A 23,800-nucleotide genomic window follows, 5' to 3' on the forward strand; every position below is an offset into this window, starting at 1 on the left:
ACTAACGACACCAGTTAACGTTAATTGATCGCGTTACACCGTAAATAGGACGTGCACACATTGCGGAGCACCGTGTGCCGGTTTCGCCCATTCGAAATCCTCTTCTACGGCCAGCAATGTGGAATGAAACTGTCACGTCTCCCCTGTGCAGCCGAGGAAGCGGCAGGAAGCTTTCTCGTGCGGCTCGCGGTGTACAGCCGGCCGTATCGCGCACCACCGTCTAATTATCGCTCGTAAAAATGAATTATACGGCTTCATTGGCACCATGGGTTTTCAGCGATACCCCCCGGATTAATGTGGTTCGCGTTGGACTGCCGTTGCCGCGGCAAAAGTGCCGTTCAATGCCAACGGTTGAGTACGTGCGTGGCTCGGCGCGCGGCGGAACCGTGGCGTCGCGGCCGTCCGCGGCGGGGGATGTAAATAAAGTAGTGGCGGAAAAGCTAGTAGGCAGCTACTATTATAAAATTGGTGATTCACGGAATGAGGTCACGCCTCTGCGGGATCGGTGCCGCCGTCGAACTTGTATTAATCTCCGATGGCAGTCGCTGTTCCTGACCCCGCCGGTGCTAGCACGCGACGAAATACCGCGGAAGAAAGGGAGCGTTTCGAGCGGCCGCCGCGCGGTTAATGCGATTTAACAAGTAAAATCTAATCAAGCAAGGAGAGAGAGAGAGCACGCCGCGCCGCTTGCTTGCGTAACTGCGGGGCCCTACAGTAACACCGATACCCCTGGAACGGTGCATTACGATCCCCCGACCACCAGTTGCCGCGCTTTTTTTCGGCAACCCGATTCGCCAGCGCGGCTAGACGAGCCGCCGTCGAAGGATCCCGCGGTGAAGTGAACCGGTTGCTGGCCGCGCGCGTGTCATCAATGAACGCGTGGCGATAACGTGAGCTAATTGTAATTCGTGTGACCCGACTCCACACAACCGTTGACTCGGTTAGCCGAGTCAGTGATGCAATTAGTCCTGTACGTACCGTACATACACCGTCAGTGCACCGCGGCCACCGAGCTAGCTGCGAAGTCGTAGCGACCAGCTAAGGCCTGCACGGCTCCAGGAGGTGCAGTTCCTACGTTTACCGCGGCTCGGTGATATCCAAGCGACAGCTCGTCGCGACGATTCGCAGAGACATTTTCCAGTCGTGTGTTTTCTGCTATTTCTTCGCGGCTGTGCAAGGGGCGAGGCAGTGGACGACATGGCCAAGGGACGTACGAAGCGGAAGGAGTCGAAGACGATGGCCTGTTGCGGGTGTGCACGTAGCAGGAACAGCGACACCATATGTAAATATCTGTCGTTGCTCGATTACGATTCGTTTCACCAAATTTGTAGGGGATCGATCGGTGGCTGACACGACCGCGTCAGTGAGCATATTTTTTTTCAGGTGTAGTTCTCGTAGATTTAGTCTTAGAGGCTTCGTCGGGCAGGATGTCTGCGCTCTTCCTGCGGCGATTTCGATGGAAATGAATGGAACGTTTATTCAGAAGGCTAGGCGAATGAGATAATCCTTCCGCGTTACCGAAATACGGGATATCTTAGGATTTACGAGGAGATTCTTGGCAAATGTCATTATAGCTGTCACGTGGTCTTAATGTACGCGATATTACGGGGCAGATCGCAATCTCGGGGATCGTAAAACGCGCGCGTCGAACAGGTTGTGTATTTTTAATTACTTCGCTGAAGCAGGGCTCGCGTTTTCAAAGTGGGATATGTTTTTTAAAGTATCGAGAATGAATGAAGTCCTAGAGCGAATGTAGCTGCAGCGGGGAATTCGGAACGTAGGGATTGCTGTTTTAAAAAACGCTTCCTTTATTTCGTTCTCTCTTGCGGCGACAGGAAACGGTACGAAAGGGCAGTTCGTGGTGGAAAAACGTGAATGCAAGGAAAGGTCTTTTTGTAATGTTTAACACCGGCACGTTCCATATGATAACCGATGCTTACGAAGTGATAATGGAAGACCCGCCACGCGACTTTGTTTTTAGAAGCTTAGACGTGTTAATGAATGTTAAATATATGTACATACATTCTAATCGCTTTTTGCAAAAACTGTTGAATATTGAAAGAGCACCTTTTTCCGAGCACGCGCTCCAATATTAGAAGAAGAATTCCCCTAGCGAAAATGAAGTCTCAAATGTTAATCGAGTGATTTGAAAACGCGACTGTTCAGACATTTAATTTCGTCAAGGATTGAATGCATTTCTCTGAATGCAATTGTTACTGAATTGAATTTAGGCAGAATAATAATTTTAAGGTGAGCTGAAGTATTTGGTTCAAACTAGATGGAGACCGTGAGTCGTAATTCTACGATGCAGATTTTTTATACAGAGTTTAATTTTCGAGAGAAGCTACTTTGAATACTAAGTGAAACTCGGTGTATGAAGCTTGCTCACTGTTACAATTTCTTCAGCGATTAATTGTGCACTTTGAACAATTAACAAGGAAAATTACTCTGACATTCGAAGACTTGGAAAGGACAGATTAGACTCGAAGCAGTTCAATTCAATTTACAGAGTGCAACTACTTTGCGTATCAATCTGTTACCATTTCCATCAGTACGTAAACCGAAGAACAAAGCTTAAGGGGGTATTCGATGCAAAAAATCGATTATTTCATATATTTTCTAATGATACGAAGGTATTCCGTTGAATTTTTTTTGGAGAAATTCGAAATATTAACGAAGTTACGCAGGTTTGAAGTTAAACGTGCGGCTAGAGGATTGACTTGACGATTTAACTTTAAACGCGTTTCTATCGTCCCTACCAAAATTATAAAACTATCAGCAATATTTTCACGTTTTATAACAGATTATAACAGACCAAAGTAAAAAGATTTGGTTACATAAATGAAATTTTCTTTTTCAATGAGTTGCCACTTTTTTTTCTCTTCGACATTAATGAATGTCTGTGATAGGGTAAAGGCAAGTTTGCTGAATAAAATAAAAGTATTTTTTTTTACTTCGGATGAATTCAACAGGTACACTCATGCTAACAGTAAAGGAAGAATTTTTTTAAAGTGATCGCACAAAAGTAAATACCTCCAGCACAATAAATATTTCTCACTTTTTAATGTCAGCGCGCAAGTGTTGGCAAAATATTACTAAATAAATGTACACATCTAGAACGTGTATTTCGGAAGGAAAAAATTCATAAAGCCTGCCATTTTTCACAAACTTTCGAGCGAATGCCCCCTTAAGAATCTGAAATTCTTCGTACATTTCACCCCAAAATCCACCTAATAATTCATCTTCCGTCTCGGCGTCGTCGTCTCGATGGCACCACCTTCTTCGAGCCACGATATCGAAAAAGATTTTCGATCGCGAAATACCAAAGCCCTGTCTCACGATTCCCAGAGACTAAATGCAACGCCAGCTGTAGAATAACGACCGCGCGCCGTAAAACCACCGACTTTACGTATTCCAAAGTTCTTTTGCGCGCGTAAACCTACATACCGCCTCAAAATTAGATGCATATTTACGCGCCAGCCGCCAGGGAACGGCGGAGACAACACGCCAGATACTCGAAACTCGAAATCGTATCGTCCCGCGCGTCTTCGCCGGATCCGTCCGCGCCTTCGCCGCGGTTTAATCCCGTTCGAAAGTGAGTTGCGCCTTGTACGGCGGCGTTTCCGAGCTCGGGAAGGAAGTGTGCATCGGTAGTCCCGTGGCGAGCCGAACTCGGGCTGCCCTATTCGAAACGATCGTCTGGGCCGGGCACAGTGGAACGTGCGGAAGGTAGCGCGCCATAAACGCGAGGATCGGAACGTAGCTGTGGTCAGGCCGCTTAATCGTACGGCGCGAGGAACGTGAGGCCGTGATCCACGCTTATGACATAACAATGACTCGGAACCGACTCGTCAGTGACATAAGACGCGAACGATGATATCGCGATTTGGAGGGGCAACGATCAAGGCCAGTTAGACTGCTTTGACAGGAAAACAGGAAGGACGATTCTCTTGTTTCGTGTCCGTCTCGCGGGTCTCCAGGACCTACCGTACATCCATCTTTGGCAATCCGGCTCTCACGAGGGAAGATTGCCGAAAATTCAAGAAATTCTGAAGCTTCGCGAATACGTAGGGAAAGTCCTCCTGATTACAACGCAATTTTTGTCTGCTGCCTAATTTACTCGAAGGGGGTGAAATTAACCCCTGCAGATTCGGTTATTTTCCGATTTTGTGTTATAACTCGCAAACTGTAAGAGATAGAAAACAAGTTTCAAGACAAAAGTTACTTCTTTTAATTAGATCTAACATTAGGTAAGAAAATTATTTTGCAGCTCACGAGTTATAACACAAAATCTGAAAATATTCGGATTTCCAGGGGTCAAATGTACCCGCTTACAGTGAATTTGGGCGGGAAACAAAAATTGGGTTGTAATCAGGAGGAAATTCCCAGCATATTCGCAGAGTTTCAGAATTTTTTGAATTTCCGGGTCCGGGGTCTTCCCTTAGTCAGTCGATCGTAGCTCATTCACGCGCCTATTACTCGCCAACTGGACGTAGCCTCGTTGCACAAGCATAATCGACGCTTCTGGTGACCCGAACGGGAGAATCGCACGATAAGTTGGCGCGAAACGCTCGGCATCCGGTTGGAAGTGACGAAGTCGACGCGCCGTGGTCAGTCCCCGCGATCGCGAGCGAGCCTCGATTTCGCGGGGCTCTCTCGCCACTGCGTGGCGCTATTTTTAAAAGTTCCTCGGCCGGCAGCCACGGCGATCTAGCGATAGGACGAATCGGCGCCGCGATCGACGGCGGTGCAACCGTGAAAGAAAAGGGACCGATGACACGCACGTCGCGGATCGTCAGATACGTTCCTGTACTATTCTGGTGTATGACGCTCGCCGTTAACTGGCGGTATTCAACGAGATTCGACGTTGATTACACAGTTGGCTTTCGCGGTGCGCGGCCGCGCGCTCAGGGAGATATAGGTCACTGCCTATGAGGTCAACTATTCGTAGATAGAGAGGCAGCCTTTGGATTGTGTACTCGGAAAATGCTTCGGGAAGCTGTCCTTGAACACCGCCTAAAATTAGAGCTTTCGCGTTTACAGACTGTCCATGTGGCATCGTTAAGCCGGCTTGCCTCTGTGTTTATGGCGATTTTCGATATTATTGGTCGCCGGACAACGGCTGACATCATTCCTATGAGCAATCCCAAGGGGACGTCACTGGAGATTCACGCGTTGTTTCCTCGCGTTGCTGCGCGTCGATAACCGCGTCGGTAACGGTGCCGATTGTCAACGCATAGAAATAGTACTGGAATGTATGTTTACGGTAGATAAGGGGGTATTTATAAGACAGTCCCCGGGGAACGATGGCATTCGTTGCTCCGCGTTGATTTAGTTTCACCGCGGCGCCGTTTAGAGCGAGCGATGAGCTGGTAGGCTGACCATTCATTGGATAATTGTGCTCCATAATCTCGGAATATCTGATAAGGCATGTTTGAGGTTGTATAAACCGATGGGATGGCCGGGTGGATCTCAGTTGTGGGAAAAATGCGATACCGTTTGCACGCGTCCGTTCTCGTACTCTGATCTCTCGGCTTCTCTAGTGAAACGTTGCCGCGCGCCTCTGCTGTATTATCTGCCATCGATTACGGTAGAAAGGAGAGATAGATCGTGCGTTATCGTTACTCCATATTAATTCTCGATACCGTCAAGCCTTCGGCTCCTAATTAATCGTGTTTCGATCGGCGACTCGAGTGCGGCCCGGGACAGACGCGGTGAATACAGCCGCGAAGTTCTTATTGCGTCGACGACAATTCCGCGTAGAAGCCAATCGCTCGAACAATTCTATCCCAGTTGCGCGTTTCTTGTCCAGCTGATAACCGCGCGCGTTATCTGCGAAGTGGGACACTCGAAGTCCCTCGATACGATCCAGGCTTTCAGCATTCAGCAAACGGGAATTACACGTAATTTCTATTCCGCCCAGTGGAAAGTTCTCGACAATTATCGGCGCGTCGCTTGCAATCTCGTTCGTTTTATCATTCATTCCCGCCCGAAGGCACTGGGTGAGGCCAGAAAGTAAACGACACCACCGCGTACATGACAATACCACACACTTGATCTTCGCTTCTTCGACGCTTGATTGGGATAAGTTCCATGGCGATGGTTTTTTTTTCCGTTTGATTTGCAGGCTCATACCCATGCTCACTCGCGTTGGTGCACACTCCCTCGCCACGTTCTCATACTCTGATCCATGCTAGCTCGGCAGTACCCCTAGATTACGTCCCTTGCCTTTTTGGATCCCTCGAACAACACAACCCCGCGTGCCGTCGACGGGTGTTAAAGTTTGCCGTTTGCGTTGATCACAGGTGAAGATCCGATGCTTAGCGACCAACAGCAATATCGATACATGACTGTTGATGACATGAAGTCCATGGGGGATGACTCGATGCGCGTCAACGTGACAGACGACGAGAGGGATAACCGACATTCCGGAGGTAAGCTTTGCTAACAAGATTCCCAGATCTCCGAAGATCTAAGTGATTCTTGCGTTCACGGGTTAATGGACTTCTCGTTTAATTTACTGAAACTTCGAGTGACGTTAAATTAGAAAAATATTTGTTAGAAGAGTTTAGGCACTAAAAGATTTATTTATAATAGCTTCATTTGGTAGAGTAAATTCGTGCAGAAATCCTGTTAGTATAAGATACCAAGAATCGTGTGCTAAATTGAATTAACAAGTGGAAAGGAAACACGGGTTTACAAGTCAAACATCGATATTTGCATCGGCGCGAAGAACCATTACCTTGAATCGCTTTTTTCTCGCGTAGTACAAAAATCGTCGATACACGATCCTCTGTCACCTTGAATAATGATTTCAATGTACACGGAGCACACTGTTAAATGCAACAGAGGGATAGAAAGGTGTTTTAATGGACTTGATTGAATGCAGTTAATTTACACTTCGGTAATTTAATATAATTGTGGGAAATGTAATATACCTACCAATGTGATTTATAGCACCAACCATAACCGAGATGATCACAAAAGAAAATTACCAACGATCGAATGCTGCCAATCTTAAGCCAGATAATGTTGATATCAACAGGCACCCAGTGCACGTCGGGTATGTATCGAGAATCCTAGTTTCTCTACGTTCCTTCTAATATTCACTCATTTAACAGTAACCAAGAAACTGTACGACCTAGGGTAGGTTGTACTACTGATTTCTGATCGACTGATACTACTGCGTTACAAAATGTTCAGACAATTTTAATCTTAAAAAATTCGTGATTACGAATCCTTCATCGAAATCCTTTGTGTTTTGGTTTTGTATATAAATTTTAAACGCTGCACAGCCTACCCTAGCGACGAATGTGTAGTTGAAAAGGTGTTCGATATATCGTGTGGTTTTCCAAATTCATCGTCGAGCTAAACGAAATCTGACGAAATGTCTCTGCAGCATATTAGAATATCTTGCGTCTGGTTCTAATCTGCAGACGTCTCGAAGGCACTTGTTCTCTTCCACTTCTTCGTCAACTGTTTCTATCGGAAAAATTTCTGGCTCTGGAGCTAAACCTCTTTCTACGCACCGACTTTGAGAATTGTTTTGCCTACCGAACGTGCATGCACGACGAATCAGAGAGGAAATGATTCGACTTGACTTTGTACTAATTGTATAATTACGAAAGAGAAAGAATCGCAGAGAAGTAGCTCCTCTGCTTGCATGGTTTGATTTGACGTTTAACGAAAATCCACACATGTGTAGTATACGGATAAAATGTGTACAGTGTAAAAACAATTCCAAGCTGCAGCAAAAATTCAAGTTTCCTTAACGAATTTTCTGTCCACGCAATTTTAAAGCAGCTCGTCGATACTTGCTGCTGGACTTCCAGCTGAAATCGCCTCGGTCTTTCAAAATCCATGATTCTATATAATTATTAAAATATACAGAGTGACGTAAGAATTCGATAAGTTGAACCAGAAATTCAACCAAACAGAAAGGATGTAATTTTCAAGGGGATCCGTGTAATTAGCCTTGTCGTATCCAGTTGAAAAAGACATCGGTATTAAATTCACTTATACGTGTAACAAATAATATCTGTTGCAAGTGTTACACTGTTATGTACCTGAGAATTGTACATAATTGACATGGCACTCACGTGGTGGACAAAGTGGAGGCACATAGCACGCAAGTGATAGCATACACGAAAGTACATAAAAAGAGAAGGAAATTAACGGCAACGTGTACATTACGAAACAATAATGTTGTGTATTATAGTGTGACACTGTGTGCGTTGGTGAAAGACTCCTGCTACAATTAACCCTATAGATTATTGGCTGACGTACAATAACGAAACGTGGCACATGATCACGGGAATTCACTTTTAATCGAGCTGTCAGAGAGTGAACTTTCTACCTCTTCCTCTCGAGTACCTTCAAACTAACTTTTCAGTTGGCTTCGAAGAATTCTCAAACGAAAGCAAACTGAAATCAAATTACAAGTAGCTTTCAATTACCACGAGAGAAGGTGCCTTTATACTATCGATACTTAAGCCTTCGCGGTCACACGAGGTGTGTCGCTCCTCAGGATATGTATTAACCGATGTTTCTGTGAATTTTTAGACTTTAATAATAAAATTTAAAAGTTAGCCGAATTTTAGCAAAAAGTATCCGCAACTATTTTTTCAAATGCAAATTTCAACTCATCAAAATTTACATTTTTAGAAAAATACTATTAGAGCATGCTTGCACGAGTATCACGAATGTACAATCGTCGCTCCAAAGTTAATAGACTCAAAAATACGAAAATGGTAACTTAAAAATCACGCTGGGGTGCAGTGAACCCCATGTAACGAATTTGTGATTACTAGAAGGTGTGACCGCGGAGGGTTGAACTAAATGAAAATAGATTCGTTTACAATCGCTCTCCGTCCAGTTATTTTGTATTAAATGTTACGGTGTAACGTGGCACATTTAGGCTTCCTCATAGAGGAGATGAAAAGGTTATTACGGGGCGTATGCAATAATTGACATAATTCACTGTTACATAATCGCGTGCATAATGAACACACGACAGCGTGACCGTTAACGGTGCTACGGCGGCGAATCGTGGAACGTTTCGAATGGAGCCGACGAGAACCACGAGCCAGTAACGGCGTTCTCTAATCAGTCTTCTGTTTGTACATCATACTCTCTTCTCACAGCAAGCTATTTTTGATCCACTTTCTTTTAATCCCATTCAGGCTGTTCCGTTTAACGATCATGTAATCGGTCAGCGAGCTAAACAAGAGCCAGCCGCTTGGTGCCCCGTTTACATCCTGCCCTGCTCGTAGCAGTTACTAGACCATCACAGTAATAAAGCATGTTGTTCTTGAAATATCCCCGGGATGAACGATTCTTTGACGGTTTAAGTAATCTGATTGGATACCCTAGATCCTTACTAATACTAATCGCGGGCCTCTGACGTCGAGGAACTGGCATGGCGACCTACTAAGCGCAAACGAGGGGCACTGAGAATCGCAAATGGCAAAATTGTCGATTAGAGACACCATGCTTCCATACTGAATATTCCTGAAGAATATTACCATTTTCAAAATTAAATTACTGTTCAAGATTTAACAGCACCACCGTGGTCCACATTTTCAGATTCACAAAGACTCGGAGATGGTAAAAAAAAGAATTATACCAATTTTCACTGCAGGTCACTTCGTTATTTCGCGATACAGATGTTTGAGGCCTGCGAGACAATGACACCCCTGTGATTTTACGCGTACAATGGACTCTCTCTTTGCGCTTAGTAGGACAGGATATGAGTCGCCTTCGTCTTGCCAAGTAGACCTCCGGTGTAATTGTAGAATGCACCTTTAACCGCGTATGCACAAGAGCACACGTGTTTGCACGCACTTGTTATCCGCGGGCGTAGAACGGTTTTTCGAAATGCGCACAGAACTGCTGAGAGAACGGGTGAGAAAGGGTGCAGAGTGCACGGGAGAGGATGCTGAGCGAAAGTGGAGATAAAAGAAACGAAAACGCATGCGCATGAAACCGAAAGTGAACCCATAATCATACCAGATTTTGTTCGGAGATCAGAGCGTCCCTAGAGTCCCTAAACACATCGCTGGCAGCTCTTGGTACCATGTCGAAGGGACAAGGAATGTGGAGGGACAGGTACAACACATGTCCTTTTTATTATTCTCCCTTTTCTATATGTCTTAGGCAGGTCCATTCTGCAAAAGAAGAACACGCGTTGTGTTTAATAGCACAAACTATAAGTGCCTCTTTCCGATTTTTTTTATTTAGTACCAATGGCAGTGATGAAATAAGAAATTCATATCGTAGATTTTTGAGCACCCTGTATAATGGTCAATGAATATCGTTGCTCGCGTAATTGGCAGTCTTTATTTTGTGCGTCGAATGGTCGTTAATCGAAGATGATACTGTAACTGTTACTTGATTAACAGTACTTTTAAAGGGAAATGTAAGAACAAGAAAGTGGTAGACATTAAGGAACTGAACTTCCATACGATAGTTGTTGGTGATTAATTTGGGTAAAGAGGTCAATGCATTTGAGTGGAGCTTAAGGTTGAGAGAAATTCTATTAAGTTCAACAATTTCGGAGGATTCTGTGATAAAGTATGCAAGTGTGAATGAATCGAAGGTATAAGTTCTTGCAGGACTTCATTGTACACCTAGCGGAATTTTGTGAAGCAGAATTTGCAGATGTAACCATCGAGGACATTACTGTTCACTGCTATTTCTTTCAGATGGGACCTATCGCACATTTCTGAGACGAGCTTGAAATATACTTCACAATTACATCTACAAACTTACTTCCACAAAGTTCTTACTTTCCAGTAGAGAAACCCTGCGACGCCAGTATCCCTTCAGCCTTCTTGTCGCCCGGTTTATGTTGCGCAATAAAATAATGTGTATAAAAGAACGTTAGTAGTGCTCTTGTAAGTATGGAGAAAGAATCGTTCGTCTTCCACGGAGTTCAATCATTTTGGACATAGTTTTCCTCATAGTGGCTGTTGCTCGTAAAATGCCCTCCCCCTACCCCCCAACCCCTCGTTATACAAGTTTCAGCTATTTGGCGTGTACGTCCCGAAATCTGTTAGTCAACCACGCTTCGCAAATAGCGCAACTTTTTACAAAAAAAAAAAAAGAGAAAAAGAAAAACACGAAAGGAGACAGATTTCGGAACGATCTGCTTTACTTTGCTGCCCCTAACGTATTGTATTTTTTTCGCAGAGTGTGATTGATGTGGCCCCGTTGCGTCTCTACTATAATACATAATTATTATTGTTAGCCCCTATTTTCTGTAGTTTTTTCGTACGATAGAAAAAGTGGCTTGCGTGCGATGATTGCGGGTTTTCGAAAGTTGTCGAACGAACAAGCGACCATCGTCGTGTCACGGAACCACTTGTTCGAGAACGTTTAAGCAAAAAAGAAAGCAAAAAAGAAAAAAGAAAAAAAATGAAGGAACTGCATTGGTCACGTGCATACAATTGGATTCCAGTAGTGTTCGAAAATCTGTAAATGTTGCGCCCGTTCAGAATCTCGGCACACCATTCTATGTCGTCATCTTCTCATCACCATATCATCACAATGAACGAATGGATACTAACGCGTTTTTTATTTTGTTCCCGATCCTCTGTTATTTTATTTGCGCTACTCGCAGAATTCCACAGTGGAGAAAGTAAGTGATCTTCTCTTGAATCTTAGCTTCTGCTACTCGCCGTACTCGCTCCTCTTCACTTTGATTTTCTGTTCATAGTTCTCCTTCGTTTAGTTGCACAATGCTCGTAGTCGCTGAGATTTAGTGAACATTTAGATGGAACCTGGTGCACAATGAATATACGCGAGGGCGGCGGGGGATGATTTTATTGGCAGCCGAGAGTAAATGAATTCCGAAGCTATCCGAAGTTCACGAAGCGGCGTCGATTCTTCAAGGCTGCCTCTTCCGACCGTTGTGATCGCGAGAATTCGCGAAATTCAATGTACACGGACGTACTGCTTAACATTCGTCAGGAATCGCATTTTATTGCCAAGCTGAAATCCGTAATGTATTCCAAAGAGACGACGAATATTCAAGAGCTCCATTACATCATCTGCCTGGAGCAAGCGGAATTTATTCGCGATCGATATTTTTAGAGTATCCAGTATACTGGGGGAAAAAAGAGGATATCCTCTGCGCGAGAGCTCTGCCTACGTGCACGAGTGTGTTTACGATCCGGCACGCGGATTAAGCAAATGCAAATTAAACATCGAGCCGCTCTAAAGTCTAATGCTCACTGCGCTTTATATTCATTGTGCACGCATCACGCGCAAAGTTTCTGCGGATAATTCCTAGGCTCGTCGTGGAATTCCATCCACCAGCACTGTCATCGATCAGTAATAAGAAACAATCGAATGGATGCTACTGTTTGTGGCTTCAAGGTGTAAGCTGTATAACTTTTAGATTGCCTCGATCGCCCTATCAATCGGTTAAGTATCGGTGGATGATGATTGACTTAAACGGATAGTAAACATAAGTTCCCAAAGGGAGCACAGCTTACAACCAGAAACACGAAGCCTCAAGCACCTCTATAGAATGGATCTTCGATCTAGACGCAGCCGATTTTCATAACTATTTTTTTTGTTTATGGTGTTCAGTGTTAATTAGTTTGGCGCTTGCAGTTGTAAAATATCCATGCAGCGAATCCTTGACACAAGCCCACAAGCTGCATTCTTCGATCATAGTTACTCGATCTTACGATTTCTTTTGCTCCATTCTTCATGTAATTCATCTTTGCACTTTTATTCACTTGTTCACTTGCCTCGATTTATTTGACGTCCCTTCTTTTACAGTTCTCTTCACGTACAGCGATCTGTCACCCACGATCTAGCGTGCAATTTCCGTAACGATCGCGGCAATCGAAACATTCGGTAACATCGTTGCGCACTGATAAAAAAAAAAAAAAAACGATTATAAATACACGTCTCCACATGCTCATAGAGAACTCTTGTACTCCTTAACTTTCTGCTTCTTACAATTAGTGGGAGTGTATCACGAAAAATTGCTTCTCGGCTTGGCGCGCTTTTCGTATGGAATAACCGATGCCGATCACGAGATAACGTCGTTTTCGCGGGTCACTTGAAATAATCCCATCGCGAGCACTTGAAGGATTGTTGAAAATTTACTTTCTTGTCCAGCGAACCGTAGAGTAAATACTGTACAGTGTTAAAATCTCCATGACCATTCTATTCAAGTAATAGCATTATTTTCGTGTGTACATACGATTCCAAAGACTGCAATGATACTTCGAGACTCTAGCCTAGTGTAAATACTGTATATTAGCAAGAGAAAGGAAGAACGCGATTTATTTTTATTTATTTATAATTGATTTAATTTGGGCAAGTAGCATGATAGTATCTCCCCACCGAAAGGGCCAAATGTTCTGGACCGCGGTACATTTATTACACGTGCTCGCACAATACACATTACGCCATAGTGTTTAATTACTCCATCTGGAATCACGTGTCTGAATAATTAGCCCTTGCTGCGATGAACGTTCCTATTTTTCAAGTCTCTTTCGGCATACTGTAACGCATCGATGCTACGCCGATTTTTCGTTGTACGGTGGGGACCCGCGGGGACTATTTCTTTACTGACGATCGATTCTGTTGTGCGAACGACAGCTTCCTGGTTTCGTTTCTGGTGGATGCACGAGGCGGCGCGATGAGGGGTTGCCGGCACAGCGGTGTGCGCGTGATCGTTCCTCCTCGGAAGGCCGCCATGCCGATGCGTGTCACCTGCAGGTACTTGAGGAGGGACAAGCTGACCAATCCACCACCTTTGATGGAAGGGGAGGCTTTGGCCAGCCGTATTCTCGAGCTTGGACCCGTGGGCGCCAAATTTCTAGGGTACGTTACGAAATAACACGAGTTTCAAGGGGGACCAAGTTGGGTGGTCACTGAAGGCCACTTGATCAACTAAGGAACACTTTAGATTGGATTCTTGTGCTTGCTAACTCTATATTTGATCCTTCATTTGAGATGGAGTGATGGGGGTAATTAGGAGATATAACGGGGGTAGTTTGTCAGATGGCGTTGAAGGGCTAAGGGACTTTGTTTCGCGTTCAGGGTAACAGGAAATACTAGTTGATTTATTTCCAACTGTTCTATTAATTTTATTAGTAATAATACATGGCACTTGTTGTTGATTAGCCCCGTCATCATAGAGGTACCTCACTTTGCTTCGCTGCGAGGAAAGGAGCGAGAGATAGTAATACTTCGATCGGACAATGGAGAAACTTGGCGCGAGCACACTTTGGAGGCCAGCGAGGAGGCTGTCCAGGATGTGCTTAACGAGAGCTTTGAAGGAGAAGGTAGAATATTTCTACATCGCATTTCTAACCATAAATTAATTTGCACCGCAATCTATACACCCGAAAGCTTGAAAGTGTGTTATTGACTTAAGAAACGCACGCGAACGATTGTTGCAGAATTAAGCCAGCTTGAGGATCTCCAAACTTCCCGAATCGTAAGGATACTCACTGCGGACTTCCCACATTACTTCGCTGTAGTGTCTCGCATCAGGCAAGAGGTCCATGCAGTTGGTCCAGAGGGTGGCACTGTATCCTCATCAGCGGTCCCGCAAGTACAGGCTGTCTTTCCACCAGCAGCCCTTACCAAAAAAATCCGAGTCGGTCTTCAGGTACCCATCTACGCATTATCGAAATAAGACGAATCCCTTTTCCCATCCAGCATCCCTGTACCCGCAGGAATTCCTCAAAATACTTAAATCCCCCATTAAGCACAACGGTAACCATCACGTCCACCATTTCTGGGGGTAATGACTCTAAAGGTAGGCTCTCACTACGCCTCGCCTCGGCTCATTTTATTTTATCTCTGCTTTTCTTATGTGTTTGACAATTTGACTCACACTGCGCCTCGCCTCGTCTTACCTCGGTGCGACTCCGAGCCGCAGATTCTTCCTCGAGAATATTTTGAGAAAGAGAGGCGAGGCGTTGTGAGAGCCTACCTTAACACATTCCCTTATCACTAAACCCTAACTAAATATATTACCCCGATAACCACCACCATTCAAATCCGTCATCGAACATGATGGACAATTGTACATCTGTTTAGGCGCACCCGATACCCGCGGATCTAGTAGCCAAGCTGCTCGGCAACAGAGTGGCTGTGTCGCCGATCGTAACCGTCGAACCAAGACGAAGGAAGTTCCACAAACCTATAACCTTAACGATACCAGTGCCACAGGCAGCCAACAAAGGCATGATCAATCAATATTCCGGGGACGCGCCGACGTTGAGACTTCTGTGCAGCATTACTGGTAATATATGCTTGCACGTAACATTGTAGAGCAGCGTACCGTCTTACTGGAGAATCTCTTACCGATAAGCGCTGATACTGTTCGAGCTGCCACACCTTCGGTGTACATATCGTTATGCGCTCTCTATCAGACTTCTCTACCCATTCGATGATCGATTTGCGTAGTTTAGTTAGGCATGACGCGGACGGTAGGCATCTTCGTCTGTTCTCAGGTCGTCGGGACTGCATCGATTAACGATTCTTTCTATGGCATACGAGTTGCTGCATTATATTTTATATAGTTACGTAACAGTATTTATATATATATATATATATATATATATATATATATATATATATATATATATACACGTCGTTCACATAGCTGGTTTCTATGGGTCACAAGTTCCGAGGGGTTTGAGGAGGGTACAAGGACGGCTCTAGAACGCACCATTTCGATGCTTAGAAGGTGATCGATTACGTAAGAAGGTTGTTTTTATATAAAAAGAGATACTATTTTTCTATAGAAATGATCTTTTTGAAGGCAGTTGAATTCAATGTCCCGGGGACCTTCGGATAGAGATTTAAAAGGGAGATGGTAGCTGCATGTCTCATAGAAAAAAAAAACAAAAAACATTTCGTTGAGTACCATTGTTGTATACATATCTTGTTGTGATTCATTGTTAATGCTTGCATATTGTTAGGATTGAGTCATTTAGGTATGGATTATTAATTAACGTAGATAAAGTTTTACTACCTAGCTCATTGTAAGCGTTAACTTCAAAGATTTTTGTTTCAGCACATTCGTTTGACTGGTAAACCGCTTCGATATTAGGCTTGTAATTTATAACATTTACGAGAACTGTGTATATCTACGATTTATACATCTATGTATTTTGGATCATGATGTATATCTTACGACACGTTACTGATATGAGACCTAACATTAATGTCGTACCCTCGATGTTACAATTTCTTTCAGACACGATGTCTTTTCATTTTCTTTGCTCGTTAAAGACAGTTATATATATAAATATCGAAACCTATTTCGCGGGAAAAAATTAAATTTCACACTCTGTTACCATTTTTTGTCGACAAAATTCTCGTTTCTATTCCGTTCGAACAGCATCGAATCGTTGACTGTTGATAAAAGATGCTAGATACGCTCAGTGTCACGAGGAACAGGAAGATATGTTTTCGACACACATCGCCACGCGTATTTTATTAGTAATTATTTCACAATATTTATTTTCTCTTTGGTTTCCTTATTTGCTTATTCGTTTGTCAACGCATATCCACGCAACTCGCGTTTGCTTTACGCGCGATTCTCATGAATGACGCTTCTTCTTCGTTTGGCAAGCATTATCATTCGGTCAACGTGTGTTTCATTTTTATTATTAACCACACACGATACAGCACGTTACATCAGCGCACCTGTGGCGACCGATATTAAATACAAGCTTCATCGATCTTTCCCCTGTGCCGAAAGAAACGCAAATTGGAAACCGTGTTATTTCAGCGTATGGCGTTTTCCAATGTGCCATCACACATCTTCGCTCAATTATCTACCATCTCACACAGATTTCTCACCGACACAAACCGCAAAGTTACCGCATTTTCACGTAATTTTGTGTTATGGCACATAAATTCTCCATCAATTGTATCGAAGCATATCTTCAGAAATAACACCACACGTAAATTCATTTTCTCACAAACTTCATCTAAATGGACAGCATGAATAATCATTATCCAACAAACTCGATAGAAATCCGTGCATTCCATGGTCTGTTGACACTTTGGGCCTGGTGTTAGTGAAGCTCACTGATCGAGCCATTACAATCCGAAGAAACAAATCAATTAAACCAAAGGATGCGAATTAAATCCTCCCCATGAATTGAAGACTACTGAGTCCCTCAAAACTTGCGCATTTCTCAGCCCTTTGACTGTGTCCTCGAACAATAAACTCTCCCATAGCTTCTGCAACTTCGAATTTCATTCACAGCTTTCTTTCTCCTAAGTTTCACTACGTTATTCGGTGGGAGGACGTAGGAGGTACATTGCATTACAGAGACGCTGAGCAATCAAAGGGTGCCCGAAGAGCCCCAGGCCGACAGTGTCGAGGTGTAATTAATCTCGGTCGCATTCGGTTTAATCCTACACACATTTCACGTCTGCCGATACCGTATCCGCAACACGGACATATTTTAATAATGTTATTGGACTTTGGTGTGTATGTCGTTCAGGGGGTCAGTCTCGGGCAGTTTGGGAGGATGTCACAGGTTCGACGCCGTTGACGTTCGTCAAGGATTGCGTATCCTTCACCACCACCGTGTCCGCTCGTTTCTGGCTAATGGATTGCCGGAATATATCCGAAGCCACGAAAATGGCCACCGAGCTGTACACGCACGCGACCCACGTGCCTTTCATGGCTAAGTACGTTTCCCCTGTATGCCCGTGATTAAAAACGTCCCAAAGACGAATCACTTAATCCCGTAATCGCAGGTAGAACGTCCCCCGTATAGAAATTGGTCGCAACGCGGCTTTCCTGCGTGGTAAGGTGCATTCGAGTAGGGAGAGTGTCTTTAGCTCTGGGTAGTACTCGCGCTAGCGTTTAAAAGGTTTGGGCATGGTTTATGGATTTGAGAAAGGTTCATTGTAAAATATTCTGTTTCGTGAAATCTAGTAATGGGATATTTTAGAATAATTCTGGAATCAGGAAACTATAGACGGGACCAATTGTAATACCAATGTTCTGATTTGATTTATAATAGTTTCTCATTTGAGGTAAAATAATTTTCTCCAATATGAGTAGTTAGAGGAATCTTAGAAAGTCCTGATGGAGTGTGGGGACTTTAACTCTTCCTTTTACAGCACCCAAATTTAGCAAATGGTAAAATATTACACCCCATCTCTCATGCACTCATAGATTACCTAAATATACCTAAACTTTTTATCGCCAGCGTACGCACGATAGCGCGCAGTACCACGAGCATAGCTTTTAACGTAGCCGCAGTCAATAGAAGCATACCCCCCGCGCAGATTCCATAGCCCCGTCAATCTTCCAGAAAGAGATTCTCGAGTCCGCAGTCAAAGAGAAATACACTTCTTCAACCACCGCGAATTCTCTTCGCGACAACCACCAGCTGCGTTTTACCTGCATGATTACAACCCCCCTGCAACCATCGAACAATCTATTCACGTACATGTGGCCCACAGATTCGTAGTGTTCGCGAAGCGAGTAGACCCGCTGGAGGCGAGGCTGCGCGTCTTCTGCATGACCGACGACAAAGAGGACAAGACTTTGGAGAACCAAGAACACTTCACGGAAGTTGCCAAGAGCCGGGACGTGGAGGTAAACGAGCGCGGCTCCCACGCATGAATCATCCGCTGTAATTATCCCCATTGTTGCGCCCGTAACGACCTAGCGAAATCGTTCCCACAGGTGCTGGAGGGAAAGACGCAGTACATGGAGTTTTCGGGTAACCTTGTGCCAGTGTTGAAGAGCGGCGAACAGCTCCAGCTGCCGTTCAGGGCGTTCAAGGAGAACAGAGTGCCGTTCACCGCTAGGATAAAGGATCCCGACGCCGCGGACATGATGGGGCGCATTATGTTCATGAGCGAGCCGAAGGTTCCCAAGGGTGAACTGCCGCAGACGCCTATATGCACCCTGAACATCCTGCTGCCGGAGAAGATATCGCCAGACACGGCAGTCTCGGAGGTCGACTTACTGGAGCTCTCCAAGAATTACAGCTTCCTGCGCGACGGTGGCATAAGTACGCGAATTTTCATGGGGGGTAGTGGAGTTTACGGTAGACGTAGGCGGGGCGATTGTAAATGGTAACGTGGCTCCTGCAGGTCGCCCAGATGCCATTCACAGGGCAACCATTCGACTGACAGATATTGCCAATTTGCTGGACAAGGACTGGGAGAAACTCGCGGAGGAATTAAATATTCCGCCTAATGAGGTGTCCACAATCAAAAAGGAGTACTCCAACAAACCTGCTCAACAGGCCGCGGCGATGCTTAAGATTTGGCAGAGTAACGGAAATAAGGCGACGGGTAAGTTTTATGTAATATACTTGCACCGGAAGTGGTTTTGATTGGGTTGTACATCTTTTATGAGGTTATTTGCGATATCGAAAGGATCTTGGGTTTCAAGGGGATTGTGTGAAGAGTCTTTCTATCTTGTGTGGGAAAAAGATTTTTAACTCTTCGTATTCGGAAATTAAATCTTATAATTGCCTTTGGTGATATCAAGAATCTTTACTGCAAATAATTTTCGATGTATATGGGAGGATATTATTGATCTATATCACTGAAATGCGCGAGGGAAACGAGGTGTAAAGAAGGGGCGACGGACCGTCAGACGCTGTTCCCAAAGCGACGTGAATGGAGCTACTTTTCGTAACTTCTCAGACCTGCGTCGTTTTAAAAGTAGATTGCAAGAATTAATTAAATCTGATTCCGTTCTGCTGAATATTATTCAACCTTATTACGAGGAAAGTTGTTGTTCGGTGGTATAACTTAAGTCGCTGAATCAAGATCGCGATTTACTACGTGGTACTTATTTTTAATTGCAATTAAACTACATAAAAGCATTACTATCTATGCTTCTCACACATCACGCCTAATATTAAACATCTTACTAAATATAAAAACTTACTATCGTTATCGCGACATAAATAATTTCTGTTGCTCGTTATGTCATCTGTATAAATACATTTGCAAATCGCACTGCAAAACAGTTTCAAGAATCATAATATTTTCACACTCCGCTCACTGTCCGAGTCAATGAAGCTGCATACAAATTTCCAATTACCCTCCCACGTTTGAAAATACTATTTTTACAACTGATTTTCCACGGGGAAGAATTTTATCGAATATTCGAGATCTTGTTATTCCATCTGCATAATTAGATTGTCTTATCTTGTACCCTCTGTGTAAGCTTGCGTAATCATTTAATGACCACGGGAACTTCTGACCAGAGGAAGGCGTTGCGTAGCTATTGTAATAGTGGAGCGATGCTGAGGCGCGAATAGAAATGGTTAGATGTAGCAGCAGTTAGTGAAAATTTAAAAGGAACCTGTTTCTCGGCAAGGCCAATTAATCAGACAGCCGTGTTTGACTAAGGCGCGTGGAATCTGAGGAGCAACGTAGTTGATGACCTCATCCTGCATTATTATGCCTGACATAAACCTATGGACTCCTTTCCCCCCTCTCGTTTTTACCAATACTGATGACTTACGACGGCAATGCACGCACCACGTCGTTTCTGTTCTTGCAACCGGTTAAAACAAACAGAAGTGCGCTTCATTCCGACAGGAGAATACGGTGAAAGTGATCGTGCACGCGAGTGTCTTCCATTGTTCTTCTTTTGCTCGATACGACATTGTTATTAGTTGGTGTACAGTTTAGTATTACTTAATTTATTTACGCCTTTCTTGGTGGGGCATAAACGTGAATATGTTTATATCTTTGTACCAAGAATATCAAAACGAAGGGACCGATACGTACGTCAGTGAGCTGCGGTTGCTATTTAAAAGGACCCCTTGCGAAAGGTGTCATATTTCGGTGAATTCGGGTCTGTATTCCCAAATGTGCCATTATTCTGAATGAAAGTGATGTAAATCAATTTTCATTTTCGCATCGACTCTTGCTTTCGCGATTTAGATATCCTTGACGTATTTCTGAGGCACACATGTATCGATGATCTCATTGATTTTGATTTGTTTTCGCTTGAAAAGGAAAAATTAGCGAATGATCGAACCGAAGAATATTGAGGGGAAATGGGGCGATTTATGATTTATGGATTATAGAAAATGTGTATTACGTTTTACGTTGATACCGTGCTTTAGAAACTAAGGAGAAATACTTGTATGTGTAGGGAATACATTGGAAAAGGCGTTGAATAAGATTGGCCGCGAAGACATCGTAAAGAAGTGTATTTTCAACGTGGAATTGGTCACTGACGACGTAGAAAAAGCGGTCGCCAGAGTGCGATTAGATCAACCTGGATTCGATTCTTTGAAAGAAGAATTGGGGCCTTCGAGGGACACATCTCTGCGGCGTGACGCGACGATGGATCCAAAGATGGATCCTGATTACGAACTTAATAGAACTAAGGTGTGTATCTGATTAAGCTGAGACTTGAACGACTTCAAGGACCACAATTATCCAGCACCTGCACCTACAACAAGAGAATCAAAATGATTGAAGCTTTTTAATTACATCTTTGAAGGACTTGTTACTTAAACAAGTTTCTTATGTTCTAGGATTCAGAATCTATGGAAGACCTCAGTATTACAGGCAGTAAACGTGACGCATCAAGTACGTATTTTAAAATCACCTTGGAATTTTATTCGTCTAGTTTAAAGGTTTCTCCGAATTCGATATAAAGAATCCGATTCCAACTGAATGACGTTTAATTCTACACCCGTACAATGACGACACTAATCGTGAGAAGAACATGACGTCACTGCTTGCATTATTTGCGCGAATAATACGCCGGCTCTATATCGCGTCGCTGCTAAGAGGAGTGCGTTAAATCATAATTTTAACATGACATTTCTTCGAAAGCACATTGATTCATACCGCCTTGCTTCAATATGACTCGAATCTTGTCTGTAAATAGCGCAAAACATTCGTCGCAATTCTAATTTAACACTCATACATTTTACTTAATCCAATCTGGGCAAATTTCAATTTTAAAGCAGATTTCGTTTATCGCTTTTATTCAAATTTACACGTTTCGAAGAACGACGACGATTCCCGATTTGGTGGGACAGCAGTTGCTCGTAAAATCGTTTGCTTTTCTCACTGTATTTTGTATTTTACTTGCGCGCTTTGGTAACGAATCGGCTATAGTCGCAGTAAAACATATTGGCCGTTCAAGGCCACTCGCCGTGCCAACCAACAGTGTTAATTAATGAAATTGGTGGTGTGGCAATGGAGTGGCTTTGAGTGGACTCGCTGGGACTGTAGCTGTTTCACGCCGTTTAAATCACGTCTGTTTGCACTTGACAGCGAAACAGCATGTCACGATCACAAACGGCACTGTATTCAACGGAACCTCGACCCCCATCAAAGACAAATACGCGAGCGACGAGAAAGAGCTTGGGGACGTGATGGCCGAATTTCTCGAACAGAAATGCCACGTTGCCGATACGATGAGCAAAAAGTCGCGCGACGAGCTCGACGACGAAGACAAAAGAAGGCAGAGGGTGATCGCGGACGCCAACAGAATAGTATCCGGTAAGTGATTTGAGCATTCCCCGTTGACAAATGGTGGGTTGAGGGGCCGTGCTTCTTCGGCTGGCTGCAAAAATAAAAACACGTCGGAGAGGAAAGGAAGGCGTAACAACTTCGCCGGGAATCATTTAACCGCGGTTACGTGTTTATTTTTCACAAAGTAATACGCAGCATGGTCAATTTAACGCGATAATATCACGCTTGGTTCTAGGACGACGACTTATAATTATATTAACCATTCTTCGACAGAAACTTGAGTCACTAGTGCGTAAATAGCTCTGTGAGGTGTGTTGAAATTTTGGGACATACGAGGGCGTGTGAATTTGTCGCGTCAAATGGGATCGAAAAGTCCTTTACCGTTTTGCGATCCGAGGCTTCGTTTTCGAGGTATCAGAGATCGAAGATCTCGAAGTTGGACTTTCCCGCGCGCCGTTTGAAAGCCAACGAGCGCGCCCTAGTGCGCACGCGCTAGTACGGTCGTGCGCATGCGCTTGCGACAACTTAATGGCGCGCAGCGTTGTCGAGCTGCTAACCTTTGAACCCTTGTATCTCGTAAACGAACACTCGGATTGAAAAATGGTAAAGAACTTTTCGATTGCTCTTGGCACGATGAATTTATATACTTCAGCTTGATCCATAATTCCAAGGCAATTCTGTATATCAAAGGTTTCGCTTTCAGTGATATCGTGTTCATTGTTATACATAGTTTGTCACTACTTGCAAGCATGTGTAGCTATCTTTTACGTTAAAATATCTTATAACTTACACGTTTAATTTACACAACAAATACTCGAGTATTTTTCAATGATGCTCGTTGTAACTTCGATATCAGATTGTTTTGATACTTTAATTTCGAACAGCAGTGTATTTGCGTTAGCGAATGATAACTTTAGTTTAGCTGATCTGATTTGTTGCCCTTAAAGAATGGACGTATTACATCACACACCAGACAGTCCCATTTCTGGTGACTCACTGTGTGTTAATGTACACAAGATTCTCCTTAATGCACATAGAGATCTATAGTGAAGGTTATTGTTCTGAATGCAATAACTTTTACGTGCCACCTACAGCGTGCCAAGATATTATCCAAGAAATTATTGACTTCCAAACAGGAATTTATATAAATGGTAATATTCTACCGGTGTACTTCTACACTGGCATTGGAAACAAGGACGATCCGTAGTGTTATAGCACGGCATTGATTCTGGACACGATTCACGAGTGTGAAAGATCTTAGTTTACGAGAAATTTTCAGCACTAGAACGTTATACTTCTTTTATACTTTATCATCTTTTAC

General features: G+C 43.7%; 1 protein-coding gene across 25 annotated transcripts in view; it reads left to right on the forward strand.

Annotated features, from left to right (window-relative positions):
- LOC143371589 (uncharacterized) overlaps positions 1-23,800 on the forward strand; it is an 86,055-nt gene that overhangs the window by 35,181 nt on the left and 27,074 nt on the right. For 16 of the 25 annotated variants that reach the window (XR_013086053.1, XR_013086052.1, XR_013086051.1 and 13 more), the window contains 14 exons: positions 6,306-6,434; positions 6,958-7,063; positions 11,621-11,638; positions 13,621-13,845; positions 14,149-14,309; positions 14,427-14,638; positions 15,073-15,277; positions 17,499-17,688; positions 18,472-18,607; positions 18,698-19,028; positions 19,111-19,314; positions 21,140-21,378; positions 21,528-21,582; positions 22,279-22,506. Coding sequence is in view for 4 of the 25 variants with exons in the window: in XM_076816901.1 (XP_076673016.1) it covers positions 6,306-6,434; positions 6,958-7,063; positions 11,621-11,638; positions 13,621-13,845; positions 14,149-14,309; positions 14,427-14,638; positions 15,073-15,277; positions 17,499-17,688; positions 18,472-18,607; positions 18,698-19,028; positions 19,111-19,314; positions 21,140-21,378; positions 21,528-21,582; positions 22,279-22,506 (2,439 nt within the window). In the remaining 21 variants the exon portion in view is untranslated. The other 9 variants (XR_013086055.1, XM_076816905.1, XR_013086065.1 and 6 more) reach the window with 8 other exon arrangements.

This window comes from Andrena cerasifolii, chromosome 7, assembly GCF_050908995.1.
Source record: "Andrena cerasifolii isolate SP2316 chromosome 7, iyAndCera1_principal, whole genome shotgun sequence".
In the NCBI taxonomy this organism is placed as follows: Eukaryota; Metazoa; Arthropoda; class Insecta; order Hymenoptera; family Andrenidae; genus Andrena; species Andrena cerasifolii.